This window comes from Carcharodon carcharias, chromosome 10, assembly GCF_017639515.1.
Source record: "Carcharodon carcharias isolate sCarCar2 chromosome 10, sCarCar2.pri, whole genome shotgun sequence".
NCBI classification, from domain to species: domain Eukaryota; kingdom Metazoa; phylum Chordata; class Chondrichthyes; order Lamniformes; family Lamnidae; genus Carcharodon; species Carcharodon carcharias.
In genome coordinates, this window is record NC_054476.1 from 148,738,724 (window position 1) to 148,754,977 (window position 16,254).

Genomic DNA, 16,254 nt, shown 5'->3' on the forward strand with positions numbered 1-16,254 from the left:
CTTAGAGGTTATACTATAGGCAAGGACTGGTCAGGTTGGAGCTCTTTTCTCTAGAAAAGAGAAAACTGAGAGGAGGCCTGATGGACCTTCAATTGGGTAGACGTAGGGAAGATATTGCCACTTGTGAGCAAGTCTAAGATGAGGGACCAAATGTATGAGATAATCACTAAAAAATCCAATTGGGAATTCGGGAGAAACTCGCTACCACAGAGATTGAAGTGAATGGCATAGATGCCTCTAAGGCAAAGCTAGATACATGAGGGAAAAAGTAATGGAAGGATATAGTGATAGGGTGAGATGATGGTGGGAGGAGACCCCTGTGGAGTATAAACACCAGTATAAACCAGTTAGGCCAACTGGCTTGTTTCTGTCCTGTAAATTCTAGGCAGCTCTCCCGATGCCTTAATGGGTAAACACACTGGCCTGTTTCTAACGCGAAAGCAGAATTGCATTGTACACCAAAGTTGTTTCAGGGGTGAAGTAAGCACAATCACGTTTGTGGCCCAAAGTATTCCAATCTACCCAGCAAAGGTGCAATGAGTTTTGCAGAGGTTCAGAATGGCCAGCTGGAGTTAGCTGATTCCTTTGTATTTCACTACTTCAGCTGATAGCTGGGTAGGAAGGGGTTAGCCCAAATTCAACAAGAGAATCTCCTGGTGCAAGAGGCTCCCTGGGAAAATGCGACTATTAAATCCTTACAGTTGCCTGTGTGAGGCTTGAGCTGGGCTACCAAGCATTTTCTTTGATGAATTGGGTGTCTTGACACATGGAGAAACCCATCACCATGTCATGGGGGAGGGGTGGCCTGGTTTTGATTTGCCATCACCAGGCATTTCAGTTTTGAGGCAACACAACCATAAAGAGAAGTGTTCTCTAGGAGAGTAGTCACTGGTCTCTCATTAGAAAGCCACAAGCATAGGTCTGGGCCTTCACTGGTAGATACCAAGTATCAGGATCTCCTGATCAGTGACATTTGCACAACATGAGTCACTGCAAAGCGTGACTGAATTTTCAGCATCCTGACCAATGCGATGGGCAGACACACCACTGAATGGTAGATCCACCACTTGGGTTGTGGAGCTTCAGCAGCTGTTGTTGAGCACATTTTCTCTTTACTAGTTTTCAGAGGACCACCTATGCCTGAGATTCATCTACAACTCCACCTTGTGCATCACCCCTACCACGAGTCGCTGTGACTCTCCATTCTGTACATCACCCCAACCTGCTACCACTCCCCTAATGAAGATCCAGTGCTTTAAGCCAATTCTTTACCTATAACCTCTCAGCAGCCTTTCATGTAAAACTTTATCAAAGGTTTTCTGGAATGCTAGATTGTGGGTTATGGGTGGCATGGAAGGAGAGACCATATCTTTAAAAAGAAATCTTTCCTACTTGTGGGTAAAGTGCACGATTATTTCATCCTGTTTAATAGCAAAAGCTGGAGGCTTCCAAATATCTCAAAAAAAAAATCTTTATTTGGGACAGTTAAGCACAAACAACACTTTACAAATGCCCGTCCTCGGAATACTGACTATATACAAACACACATGGTGAAGGTGTTGGAGGCTTCAAGGCGATTCTGGTGCAGCCCTACCCAAACAGAGGGAGTAACCAGGAGGGGATATTCTGCCACTAAGAGGTGAGGCACGGGCAGTGTTCATCGGCTGCTGCCCACCCATCGACCTCTGGCACACTGGGACCTCCTATTTCTCCCAGGTGAAACATTCTGAGGTACGGGACCTCCTCCTGTGCCAGACAAACCAGGGCACTGGTCAGAACTGAACTGTCCCAGCATGTTCTGTGGGGATCTGGAGAGGTGGAGAACAGATGAAAGAGAAATGGTAAGTTTATCACTGGAGTAACTCAACTGTTTTGGTAGAAAGCATTTATTAATAATCTGAATTACACCTCAAATCGTAACACAACGAAAAGAATAGATTAGTGAATCCTACAAAGGAATGGGAGGAGGCCATTCAGCCTCTTGAGCCTGTTCTACTTATTAATTAGATCATGGCTGATTCATATCTTAGCTCCATCTACCCACCTTTTGTAACTCTCAGTACCTCTTCCCCAACAAAAATCTGTCTCAATTTGGAAACTTTCAATTGACTCCCGGCCTCAACAGCTTTTTGAAGGAGACATGGATTTCCACTAGCCTTTGTGTGAAGAACTGCTTTCTGACATCATCCCTGAACAGCCTAGCTCTAATTTTAAGTTTATGTTGCCTGATTTTGGACTTCCCCACCATAGGAAATAATTTCTATCTGTCAAATCTTTTAATCATCTTAAACACCTCAGTCAGGTCACCCTTAAATCCCCTATAGTCAAGGGATACAAGTCTAGTCCATGCAACATGTTCTCATGATTTAATTTTTTTTTTAGCCCCCCCAACAACTACTCACTTTTGAAAAAGGAAATTAAAGTGCAGTCCCTCAATCCCTGGCCTTCAAGATTGACTAACCTATCTTACGCTGGCTGTTGAAAGGTTTCTCACAATTGCCTCAGGTCCTGGGTTTATGAAAGGGAAAGAAATCAACCAGGGTTTCTGATCTCCATCACTGATCAACAAGTTCTGCTACAGAGTGTGGAGATTTTGAGTGAAGGTTGAATCTGGTGTGATGCACCCCATGGTAAAACAGTCTCACTCCCTCACTACTCACATGAAGACTAGCAGCCAGGGTAAAGTACTGCAAGGCTGCTCACACCGGCAGAATGGCACCCAGCAAGGGTCAGGGCCAGCAGCATTGTTGGGGTGACACATATTTAAAATGATTGCCAAAAGAACTGGATGTGTTGAGGAGACTTTCTTTTGGTTGCTGTGATCCGGAATGCGGTCTGATCAGATGCAAGAAGCAGATTCAAGAGGAACTTTCAAAAGGGAACTAGATAAATACTCGAAAAGGAGAAATTTGCAAGGTTATGGGACAAGAATGTGGGATGGGGAGTGGAACTAATTGGATTGCTCTTTCGAAGAGCCAACACAAGCCCAATAGGCCAAATGGCCTCCTTCTGTGCTATTGGATTCTATGACCAGTGGATCAGTAAGCTGGTGGACAACCTGTTTCCAAGGACTCTGCCAGCCCTGCACTGCATTGAGAGGTTCACCAAATTGGCCTAGGGTGACTAATCTGTCATTATCCCCACCTCCTCCCTCGAATGTGGTGCTCTTCTCCAGTGGCAATGCTGGGATAGGGAACTCGCTCTCTGACAAACCAGGAAAAATGCTACTGGTGCTCCCAGCCTTCAATATAAAGCAATTAGCTGTGAGAGGTTGGACGAGGGTCAAATAACACAAGAGGGCTTTATGGTTTTTGGAGGCAGGAAGGTGAAGTGTTGGTGGAAAATAGTTCCAGGAAGGGTGGGGAAGGAGACACCTTTTGGATGTCCATTTCGCTTAAGCCAGCTTCCTGTTCCTGTATGGGATCTTCCTGTGCTGTTTGAGTAGGTTGAAGTCAGCACTTGGCGACAAACCAGAGCCCTGCAGACACCACACCTTGAAATGCATCACCCTGTGTGAATCTCACTGGAACAGTTCACAGAACAGAACACAACATACAAAAACAAGACAAAAATGGAAAAATGAATCAGATTCCTGCACTACAGAAACTTCTGAATGGGAAGTCACTTGTTGTTGATCCATCATTACAAAATAACTCAAGACACAAAGAAAGACAGGAACACAGATTGATTGGGGGCGGGGGGGTTGCGGAGGTGGAAGAGGTGCAACAATGATTTTCTTTTTGAGTGATGTTTAATATAAGCCTCCTTCACCACTCACTCCACACCTCCTAAAGAAACAGACCATTGTTTAAACTTGACTCAGTTGGTAAATGCACCACATGCATTTCATGTATGATCCTTATAGCCACAGCTGAAAGACCTATTACCTCAGCATGGGCTGCTTATGAATGAATTTTCCAGAGGAGGAAGTGGAACCCACTGCACTATCCAGTTCCCAACCCAGAAGGAAAAAAAACAGTTCGGACCAGTACTCTTATTTCCCAATTTTTACAGGTGTTCCATTTTAAGGTATACAAGACCAGTTTGCACCAGTATTATTTCACAGTTTTTGCTGTTTTCTCGTTCTGGAAAAAACCACAGCTTCATCACCAATCTATCAAAAATAAAGACTGTTTGGAAGATGTGACGTTTTTGGGGCAGAAACAGTTATATATTCAGCCAGGGACATTTAGAATTAGAACTACAGCAGCTGTTAAACATGGATCCTTTTTAGAAGATTCTGTCTATGGGTACATGTGTGTATGGTAGCCTCAAGTGGACAAAATGCACAATGCAATCTTTCATACGCTACAGTCGATGTGCAGAAACTTACCAGAAAGGTGCCAGGATGAGAGGCTTCAGTTATGCAGAAACTGAGATTATTCTCTTTAAAGAAGAGGTTAAGGGGAGATTGAATTAAAAATTATGTGTTTTTGATATTATCTCCTTACTTACTCTGTTTTCACTCGCAAGCATGTCAGTTAATACAGGACATAGATTCAAGATAAATGGCAAAAGACGCAGAGTGGAGATTATTTTTTTCCACACAGCGAGTTGCTATTACCCGGAATACTGGGTGAAACAGATTCAATAATACATTTCAAAGGGGAATTGGAAAAAGACTTAAAAAGGAGAAACATGAAGGACTATGGGGCAAGAGCAGGGGTAGTGTGACAACTGGATTGCTCTAAGCATCCGCACAGGCACTATGGGCTGAATGGCCTCCTTCTGTGCTGTATGATTCTAAACCTGGGGCAAGACAAATGGGTCACAGCATTTGGATCCTTTGCAGAAAGGTTTTGCAGATTAGGAACCGGGCCTGCGCTACAACTAGAGGTCCCACCTATTTATATTCCTCTTGACTGCACAGCTCAAGGTCATTTGAACTGTTCAAGTAATGTGCCGTTGAATAAAGGGTCACGACGAGCTCACTGCAACATTCAATAATCCTGAATGGACTTTATTTGTATCAGGTGTTAGCAGCTTAAAGATAATGCGCCTTTGAAAGTAGATTTCAGTGAAGAATACAATTAAACGCCAGGCAGGTCCCACGTTCAGTCGCCTTGCTCTGTTCTGACCCGAGCCTAACAAACTGCACTGGCCTCATTGAAGGACAAGTTTGGATGAAAAATAAAAGGCAGTCAGGGGTATCTGTCCTCATCACTCACTCTCTGCGACTCCTGCTCAATTAGTACGTGTCGGCAGTGCATAAGGACATATCCGCCCGGCTGTTAAATGGCTCATGTGAAGTATGGCCACGACAGCAGATCATGGAGGACAGCCAAAGCCGGTGAGGCTGTCTCCATGGCAACAGAGACTCATGGAGGAGAGAGGATGGGGATTTCAACCTACCTGTATCTGGATCCTACCCTTCACACTGGCTGTGAGCTCAAAGCAATAAGTGATGGATGAAACCAGATCGCAAGACTCCTTTGCCCAGCTCCTGGAGTTGGACTGGCTCGTGTGAGAAACGCAATCATAAAATGAATCATAGAATGGTTACAGCACAAGAGGAGATAATTTGGCCCATTGTGTCTGTGCTGGCTCTCTGCAAGAGCTACTCAACTCACCCTGTGCCACTCCCCTACCTTTTCCCCGTAGCCATGCAAAGCTTTCCTCTTCGGATTATGATCCAATTGCTTTTGAAAGCCACAACTGAATCTGCCTCCACCACATTCCAGATGCTAACCACTCACTGTGTTAAAAAAGCCTTTCCTCATGTCACTGTTGCTTCTTTTGCAAATTACTCAAAATTGGCAACAGCAAGAATAGGTAATTGTGACTATTTCAAACCTGTGACCTTTACCACCTAGAAGGACAAGGGCATGGGAACCCCACTGCCTCCAAGTCATACACCATCCTGATTTGGAAATATATCGCTGTTCCTCCACTGTCGCTGGGTCAAAATCCTGAAACTCCCTTCCTAACAGCACTGTGGGTGTACCTACACCACATGGACTGCAGCAGTTCAAGAAGGCAGCTCACCACCGCCTTCTTGAGAGCAATGAGAGATGGGCAATATATGCTGGCCTAGCCAGGGATGCCCACATCACATGAACGAATAAAAAAAATATTGACCTTGGGCAAAGGGCAGGACCAATGACCCAATACTAATCCTTAAGGTAAAGTATTATTATAAAGAATTTGCCAACTTAGGTCAGTGTGGCCCCACCATTCCCTGCCTAAACACAGCAGAAAACAAATGTAAGCACAAGAATTGTTGCATCCCTCCATTGACAAACTGAGAAGGAACAAAAACACCTTAGAATGGAAATAAAATACTTCAGCATGAAATTAATACATAGCAGAAAAAAAAGTGCTGAGTCGAAGATATGGGTCAGACATCGCTGAATATATATATATTATAAAAAATTCTTTTAAATATGAATATTTACAAGAGTACACAATATAAGACAAGTTCTGTATATATTACCAATTTGTTGTTTAAATAGGGGACAGCACGTTATCACTTAAGGAGATGATCTAGCAGAATGTACATCCTCTAGCCAATCGCATCAGGCAATGTGACTATGTCAGGGAATTGGTTCTGGTAGCCAATGGGAGCCATGGTTAGAATACTTCAGATCAAAGCGGCATCCAATCATAAGCTAGCTTTGGCTGCAACAAACAAAAGCTAATTGGCTGCTTGAACCAATGGGCTTATTGGATGTACAACAGGCCACCCATCCTAGAGGTTCTGTGGTGTTGCTTTGGACACATTATTTTTTCCATGCATGGTAGAAAACAAGCCATGATAACAAGTCAACAACTGTATTTACGACATAGCCACTAGCACGCAATGCAAAGTTCGGTTTCCTCTCTTCCTACAAATATCTATACCAACTGTGTTGATTGGCCACGCTGTCATGTTTGGTCTTTGGGCTTGTGGATTTTATTCAATGCCAACCCTCCCCTTGAAAGGCGAACAAAAGGCTCTTTGGCCGACTCTATTAATGGTGCCATGTGAGCCCTGAGCAGCAGTGCTGTCACTGGGATATTAGTGGAATCCCTGTGAAGGTTGCACATCGAGCACCGGAAGAAGTGAAAAGTTCCTGCAGAACGGCCAGATGGCAGGATGTGTCCTTCCAAACCTGAGTTGCGTTTGGATGGAGATGTTTTTATGTCAAACCCCAAACGTGAAGGGTGGCCATGCTGGGCGATCACTTTAGATTATCCACAAAACTGACGCTTAAAGAGAGGTCTTTCTATCATGTATTGGTACCAATTAATACACAGTCCAGTGACATCACAACTGACAATTACAGCTGGACTTGCTACCTGGCTCATGTAACAATGTGTAAACAGAGAGGTGCTTTGGTCAATATTTGGACAGATTCATTTGACCGGCTGTACTGTTGACATATGAAAGCCCAGAGATCTGCTTGCCAGTGCCATGGATTTCAGCAGTGTTACCCAGCCCTACGTTTGCTTACGTTCTAGATGTGCATTATACACAGTTGCTATGTCATTTACAAAATGGAGAAGCGAAGAAAGCTGAAGTGTAACTTGACCACAAACCTCGCATATGAGCTCTTTGTAATGCTGGCAGGAACCTACCGATTCATTACAATTACCTGGTGGTGGGTGTGGGGGGTGGGGACGCGTCACTTAAAGGTTGGAGGCACAATGCTGAGCTGACGCAGGATTATTCCCCAATATTTACCTGACCGACTTTAGTTAAAATGAAAGGTTCTATCACAAGGTTCAGAACTCTCTCCCATCCCAGCCTGGCTGCATATAGGGCATGAGGTCCATTGGAAAATGTAATGTCTTGTCTACATGTCATGTAGGAAAGCAGGAACAGCAGGAAGCTATTCAGCTCCTTGAGCTTGTTCTTTTAATCAATTATGGCTGATTTGTACTGCAAATCCATCTACCCAGTTAGGTTCCTTAACCCTTAATACCACTGCCTTACAAAATAAATTTTATCGACCTCAGTTCTGAAATTTTCAATTAACCCTCGCAGGATATTGACAGAGAGAGTTTCAGATTTCCATGACCCTTTGTGTGAAGATGTCCTTCCTAACATCATCCTTGAATGGCTTAGCTCCAATTTTAAGGTTTTACTCCCTTGTTCTGAATTTCCCTCACCAGAGAATATAGTTTCTATCTCCCCCGTCAGCTCCTTTAATCATCTTAACATTTAAATTAGATCACTCCTTAATCTTATATGTTTGAGGGAATACAGCTCTAGCCTATGTAATCTTTCGTCGTAATTTAACTCTTTCAGCCCCGGTATCATACGAATGAATCTGTGCTGCACCTCCTCCAAGGTCAATATAGCCTTTCTGAGGCGCAGTGCCCAGAACTGAATGCCATATATTATACGGGGTCTGACCTTTTATTTAGGCAAACACTGGTTGAAATTAAACAGTATATGACAATTTTCACAGTATTTCACTCACACTGATGTAACCCACTCCTCCCAATATACCCAGGGACTTTTAACTATTGCTGAAAGTGACTGAGTAATGGGCAGATCCACTAAAACAGCAGAAGGGACCAGTGCCCTCTTATATTATTCACACAGCTACCACCTATGCAATTATTCTTTCTCCTTTGCTGTTTGACAACTTTTGAAATGAAGTTTTTAAGTATTTTGGTTGGGTGCCATGCTCTACGTTTTGAGTAATCCAACCAGTCCGCACACCCACCGTCACTTGGTGGGAGGCTTTGGCCATATTTGGTTACACAGACCTTAGGTTATATCTTTCTTCCTGCACTGGTCTGCAGCAGCTCAGCTGCCTCATCCACCTGCACCAGTGGGTACCAAAGGAGGCATCAGTTCTGCCTTTGTCATCCACACTCTCTCTCTGTCTCTCATGCACAAACAGAAGCAGTGGCCAAGACTCTCTCACAGCTAAGCTGCAATCAGCTGATCCGTCACTGTCTTTTAAAAATTGACCCAGTTACAGACACTGATCCTTCAACCTTACGTCACCATTGTTTGATGAAATGACAGGTTAAGATTAGGGCAACGGGAAGTAGAGGTTGAGTCCCACTTCCAGGGGTTGCCTTGCCTGACCAGCGGGCACTGCATGGTGTGGAGTGTCTTGTAGAGACCAATAATACAATCCTGATTTCATTGGGAAGGCATCCTTTTGCTTCGGTGGCACTGGATGCTTATTTGGCCGCTTTTTAATTGGACTGGCCCATCCGATATTAGTGAGGTCCTTAAAGGGGTATGGGATGACTTTTTTTTTAACGAGGTGACCATGAGACAGCCAGGGGCCATCAAAAGATGACCCACCAGCTGTGGCGGGGGAGGGGGTGAGGGGAGCCTCTCTCACATTCTACCCGCTCCCAGTTCAAGTCTGCGCATGAATCAAATGCACGGCCACCAACGACAGGTTGCAGCAAGAGTATCAATTAGCGTTGGGAATCAGATACATGCTGGCTCAAAGCGGACAAAGTGGTAAGGCGCTAATTTCCTTCTTCCGAGAAGGGACAAGTATCTACTGCAGCGCCTTGCATGCTTGTGAAGTGTCTTTTCACCCTCGGCAGCCTGCTGGCAAATGGGCAATGGGGTTCGGGGGGGGAAGGTGTGTCGGTCCGGCCCTTCACCAGCTGAATGAACGGGGCAGGTGGACACATCAAAACTCCGACTACCGCCACCAAGCAAGGCCTCAACTTTGAATTCTCCGCCTGCTTTTCACTAAACACAGTTTTGCCCTTCACCTCCCCGCATTCCCAAACAATGCTACTCTTAAGCGAATGTCACTAAAACGGCTTTTCAAGTTAACTTAAGAAAAAGCAAAGTTGATTATCCTCGAGCTTTGGTGCAGTCGTTCAGCCACGATGACTACAAAGAGGAAGAGCCAGGAGATGATTGACCACAGGAGGCAAAACAAAAAGACAAGAGAGGATAATAGTGATAATAATAAAAGGGAAGAGAGATGCAGAGGCGGGTGGCTGAGAGATGGAGCCGGGCAGCTCGGCTCCCCCACAACATGTACAACCAAAGCCTTCAGTTACTCCTCTTGTTCCAGGATCAAGGGCCCAGCAATCAGCTCCAGCAGGACCTTCTGTTCACTCCCAGCCATTGTCCTTAATCATATGAGCAAGTTCTATAATGTACTTTCCTTCTTTGTATTTCTGACTGCTCTCGAAGGCGTGCTCCTGTGGACAAATAGCAGCACTGAGTTCAACAGCGACAACAAAAGCAACTTGCATTTATGTCGTGCCTTTAAAGTGGCACAAAGGCACTTCACAGGAGTGCTATCAAACAAAAAATTTGACACTGAGCTACATGAGATACTGAGAGTGGCGGCTAAAAAGTTGGTCAAAGAGGTAGGTTTAAAGGAACATCACAGGAGATAAGAGGAGATAGAGAGGCGGAGAGTTTTAAGGAGGGAATTCAAAAGTTAACAGCGTGGCTGCCAATGGCGGAGAAATTAAAATTGAGGGTGCACAAGTGGGCGGAGTTGGAAGAACATAGGTATCATGGAGAATGCTGGAGCTGGAGGATATTACAGAGGTAGGGAGGGGTATGGCCATGGAGGGATTCGAAGATAAGGAGGAGGGTTTTTAAAATCAAGGCACTGCTGGATTGGAAGCCATAGAGTCATAGAGTTTACAGCATGGAAAGAGGCCCTTTGGCCCATTGTGTCTGCGCCAGTCATTAAGACCATATCCACTCTAATCCCATTTGCCGGCACTTGGCCCGTGGCCTTGTATGCTATGGCATTTCAAGTGTTTGTCTAAATACTTCTTACATGTTGTAAGGATTCTGCCTCTACCACCCTTTCAGGCAGTGAATTCCAGATACCCCCACCCTCTGGGTGAAAGCAATTTTCCTCAAATCCCCTCTAAACCTCCTGCCCTTACCTTAAATCTATGCCCCCTGGTTATTGATCCCCTCTACGGTCAGAGTAAAAGAGTGATGGGTGAATGGCACTTGGTGCAAGTTAGGGTGTGGGCAGGACACTTTTGCGTGAGCTCGAGTTTCCAGAGAGTAGAAGGTGGGAGACCGGCCAGGAAAGCATTAAAATAGTCGTTCAGAAGTGGAAGTGGGCAGTCTCAGTGATGGAGCAGATACAGGACAATGAGAGATACAGGCAAGATAAAAGCAAAAAACTGCGGATGCTGGAAATCCAAAACAAAAACAAAAATACCTGGAAAAACTCAGCAAGTCTGGCAGCATCTGCGGAGAGGAACACAGTTAATGTTTCGAGTCCGCATGACCCTTCAACAGAACTAAGTAAAAATAGAAGAGAGGTGAAATAAAGGCTGGTTTAGGGGTTGGGGGTGGGGGGGACGGACGACACAAGTACTGAGTTAGCTGGTCTGAAGCCAGGCAGTAAATAGGGGCTTGTCAAACATCAGGAAAGTTTCTTGACCATTGCCCCCTCCACCCACAGACGGCAGGTGGGAAAAAAGTAACCTTTCTAAGGTTGGAATCTTAAAGGAAAAATGTATTCACACAAATTTCATTAAAAAAGACAAAAGATAATTGAAATGCTGATCAGTGAGGCATTGAAAATAATTCCCGAAAGCAATGAGCAATTCTTTAGCATGTCCCAGTAATTGATAAAACACTTCACACCGACTGTGTTGGAAAGTCCTTATTCCAGGATACTCAGCAGGGATTGTCTGGTATAATCTCTCCCCTCAGGGTGTAAGAGGGAAACACAGAGGAAAAAACACTAATAATTGGGTTTTTAACAGCTGCTAGGACAGGTTATTGCCTGGACTCCAAAGATTAGAATTTAGGATGCTGAGGAAGAGTTATTTCCAATTAAGCAAGACAATCACTGATGTGAGGAAATATAGTCTATTTGTTATTTATCATTATGCAAAGTTAATTTTGAGTTTGATCATAACTGCTGATCTCTATGTTTACTTGCTGTTTGAGAACGAGAACAGCTTAACATTTTGTGCTGACTCAAATGTAACCAAGTCTGCCTCTTGGGAGACTGGGCTGTCATAAACGAGGCCACATATATATATATATATATATATATATATAAAAGACACAAATATACAGTTTTATCTGTTGCAGGGTTGGTGGGTGGGGGGGGGGGGGGGCAGTGCGCGGTTGGGGGAAGGAGAGGTGCATTGTTCATCCTGGGATACTAAGGTTGCATACAACAACAACTTGCATTTATATGGTGCATTTAACTTAATAAAATGTCCTAAGGCGCTTCACTGAGGCGTTATCAAACAAAAGTTAACACTCATGCACAGATGTAGATGTACGAGGAAATATACACAAGGAGAAACACAACACAAACATGCACACAGATACACACATGGACACCCACATATACAAGCGGAGATACAGATACACAAACACACGTAAATACACACAAGATACCAACTTACGTATTTCCAGCCCAGTGTGGTTTTGCAATTTTCACAGTAAATATCAGCCACTGCATGCAGGCCAGTGAGTAAAACCCGCTCCTCCGCTGGTCCACAGCCCACATTAACTCTGCAAAGAGATTTGAGAAAACATCAGAACTTAAGCATGAAAAAGAAAGACAGAACTTGCATTTGCAAAGTGCCTTTCGCCACCTCAGGACGTCCCAAAACACTTTACAGTCAAAGGAATGCTTTTGAAGTGTAGTCACTGTATTAATGTAGGAAACGTTAAAGGCGCTATATAAATGCAAGTTGTTGAACTGACTAACTATGGGAATAGCCTCGGGGGTGTTGAATGATCTACTCCTGTTCCTATGTTACAGTCACGGAATGGACTCTGAAGAAAGGAAAACTCAAAATGGTTCTGACAATATAGAACGGGAGGAGTCAGAGAAAAGACACAATCTAAACTTCTGTAAACCAGGCAGCATATAGAGAGCTACCTACAGTGAATGAATAAAGGTGAAGAAACCTCTAACTAGGCTCCTCAGGCAGGTGGAGGCAGTGAGGAGCTGAGTCATTCAGAGCAGGGGGTTCACAGCTTCAATCCCTAGTCTGTGCTGAGTGGCACACAGGAGCTCAGAGGGGAAAAGGCCATAAGACATACGAACAGAAGTAGGCTAATCGGCCCATCGAATCTGCTCCACCATTCAGAGATCATGGCTGATCTGATAATCTTCAAATCCACTTTCCTGCCTTTCCCCCACAACTCTTGATTCCCTTACTGATTAAAAATCTGTCTATCTCAGCCTTGAATATACTTAACAACCCGGCCTCTACAGCCCTCTGCGGTAAACAATTCCACAGATTCACTACCCTCTGAGAGAAGAAATTCCTCCTCCTTTAACGGGCGACCCCTTACTCTGAAATTCTGCCCTCTGGTTCTAGGCTCTCCTTCAAGGGGAAACAACTTCTCAGCATCCACCCTGTCAAGCCCCCTAAGAATCTTATATGTTTCAGTAGGGTCACCTCTCATTCTTCAAAACTCCAATGAGTACAGGCCCAAACTACTCAACCTCTCCTCATAAGAAAATCACTCCATATCCAGGATCAACCTAGTGAAACTTCTCTGGACTGCCTCCAATGCCAGTATATCTTTCCTTAGATAAGGGGACCAAAACTGTTCACAGTATTCTAGATGTGGTCTAACTAGTGCTTTGTATAATTTTAGCAAGACTTCCCTATTTTTATACTCCATTCCTTTTAAAATTAAGGCCAACATTCCATTTGCCTTCCTTATTATCCGATGAACTTCTATGTTAGCTTTTTGGGATTCATGCACAAGGACCCACAAATCCCTCTGTGCTGCAGCTTTCTGCAGTCTTTCTCCACTTAAATAATATTCAGCTCCTCTATTCTTCCTGCCAAAGTGCATAACCTCACATTTTCCCACATTATATTCCATCTGCCAAGTTTTTGGCCACTCACTTAACCTGTCTGTATCCCTCTGTAGACTCTTTGTGTCATCCTTACCACTTGACTTCCCACTTATTTTTGTATCATTCACAAACTTGGCGATAGTACCTTTACTTCCCTCATCCAAGTCATTAACATATATTGTAAATAACTGTGGCCCCAGCACGGATTCCTGTGACACTCCACTAGTTACAGGTTGCCATCTTGAAAATGTCCCCTTATCCCAACTTCTATTACAAAAACAGAATTACCTGGAAAAACTCAGCAGGTCTGGCAGCATTGGTGGAGAAGAACAAAGTTGACATTTCGAGTCCTCATGACCCTTCAACAGAACTGTACCTCTATCCATGCTAATATACTACCCCAACACCATGGGCTCTCATCTTATTAAGTAGCCTTATGTGCGGTACCTTATCGAATGCCTTTCTAAAAATCCACATATATTACATCGATTGGTTCCCCTTTATCTATCCTGCTTGTTGCCTCCTCGAAGAATTCTAATAAATTTGTCAGGCATGATTTCCCTTTCATGAAGCCATGCTGACTCTGCTTGATTATATTATGCATTTCTAAATGCTCTGCTGTTACATCCTTTATAATAGACTCTAACATTTTCCCAATGATGGATGTTATGCTAACTGGCCTATAGTTACCTGCTTTTTGTCTCCCTCCCTTTTTGAATGTTTTCCAATCCTCTGGGATTTTTTCAGAATCTAAGGATTCTTAGAAGATTACGAGTGCATCCACTATACTATTCCTTTAATATCCTAGGATGCAACCCATCTGGTCCAGGGGACCTATCGGCCTTTAGCCCCATTCGTTTCCCTAGTACTTTTTTTTTAGTGATAGTTATTGCATTTATTTCCTTCACTCCCACCCCCTCCCCATCCCCCACCCAAATTTTGGCCCTTGATTATTTAGTATTTTTGGAATGCTACTAGCGTCTTCTACCATGAAGACTGATGCAAAGTATTTATTCAGCTCCTCTACCATTTCCTGGTACCCCATTATTATTTCCCCAGCCTCATTCTCTAAGGGGCTTATGTTCACTTTGGCCTCTCTCTTCCTTTATATATTTAAAGAAGCTCTTACTGTCCATTTTTATATTACTTGCTAGTTTACCCCCAAAGTTTATTTTCTCCCTCTTTATTATTTTTTGGTCATCTTTTGTTGGTTTTTAAAACTTTCCCAATCCTCTGGCTTACAACGAATCTTTGCCACATTGTATGTTTTTTTTTCTTTCAATTTGATATTTTCCTTAACTTCCTTGGTTAACCATGGTTGGTTTAACCCCTTCCTAGAATCCTTCTTTCTCACTGGGATATATCTTTGTTCTGAGTCATGAGCTATTTTCTTAAATGTCTACCATTGTTCATCAACATTCTTCTCTGCTAAACTCCTTTCCCAGTCTACTCCAGCCAACTCTGCCTTCATATTCCTTTGTAATTACCCTTATTTAAGCTTAGCACAGTTGCTTCCAACCCAAGTTTCTCATTCTCAAACTGAATGCTAAATTCTACCATTTTATGGTTACTGTTTCCTAGGGGATCTTTTACTCTGAGATCATTTATTAAATCTGCCTCATTACACATTACCAGGTCCAAAATAGCCTGATTCCTGGTTGGAGCCACAACATATTGTTCTAGGAAACTGTCCCGAATACATTCTATGAATTCTTGCCCATGGCTACCTCTGCCAATTTGATTTTCCCAATCTACATGAAGATCAAAGTCACCCATGATTAATGTACTGCCTTTTTTACATGCCCTCATTATCTCCCGATTTATTCCCTGTCCTACAGTATTGCTATTGTTAGGAGACCTATACACTACTCCCACCAGTGTCTTCTTCCCCTTGTTATTTCTTATCTTCACCCATATGGATTCTACATTTTCCGATCCAAGATCATTTCTTGCTGTTGGACTTATTCCATCTCATATTAACAAAGCTACCCCACCACCTATCCTTCCTGCCTGTCCTTTCATTCCTAGTTTTGATCTCCTTGTAACCATGGGCAGAATCTTGCCATTGGATGGCGGGCGGGCCCCACCAGCTCGGCGGCGGGCGTACAGCCAACCCCCATCACTGAAACAGGGCCCGCCACCATTTTGAGTGGGCTGGCCAATTAAGGCCCGCCCAGCAGTCTTCCCGACAGGAAGCTCAATGTGCTTCCTGTACGGGGGGTGGGGGGGGGGGGGGATGATTCCCCATCTGTCAAAGTGCGCTCTTTCACGTGCACAGCTCCCTGAGGCAAAGTGCTGTCTCAGGCAGATTACTGACAGGTAAGAAAAATCAAAAAATAGAGAAATATTAAAAATGTGACAATGTCACACGAGATGGGACATGTTAATAAGAAACACATAAAGTTTATTAAATTTTTAAAAAATGGACATGAAACTTCATCCCGCCAGTGGATGAGGTTTCATGTATTATCAGAAGCCCGCTGGGGCTCCTGGCCTGCCCACCAGCCTTAAG

General features: G+C 43.8%; 1 protein-coding gene across 3 annotated transcripts in view; it reads right to left on the reverse strand.

Annotated features, from left to right (window-relative positions):
• Window positions 1-1,453: 1,453 nt before the first annotated feature.
• ypel2a (yippee-like 2a) overlaps window positions 1,454-16,254 on the reverse strand; it is a 50,668-nt gene continuing 35,867 nt past the window's right edge. For 2 of the 3 annotated variants that reach the window (XM_041197275.1, XM_041197274.1), the window contains 2 exons: window positions 12,325-12,433; window positions 6,334-10,119 (listed from right to left, as the gene is read on the reverse strand). In XM_041197275.1, the coding sequence (XP_041053209.1) occupies window positions 10,030-10,119; window positions 12,325-12,433 (199 nt within the window). In that variant the 3' untranslated portion in view covers window positions 6,334-10,029. Of the gene's footprint in view, window positions 1,809-6,333; window positions 10,120-12,324; window positions 12,434-16,254 lie in introns of those variants that run through there. The other variant, XM_041197273.1, reaches the window with a different exon arrangement.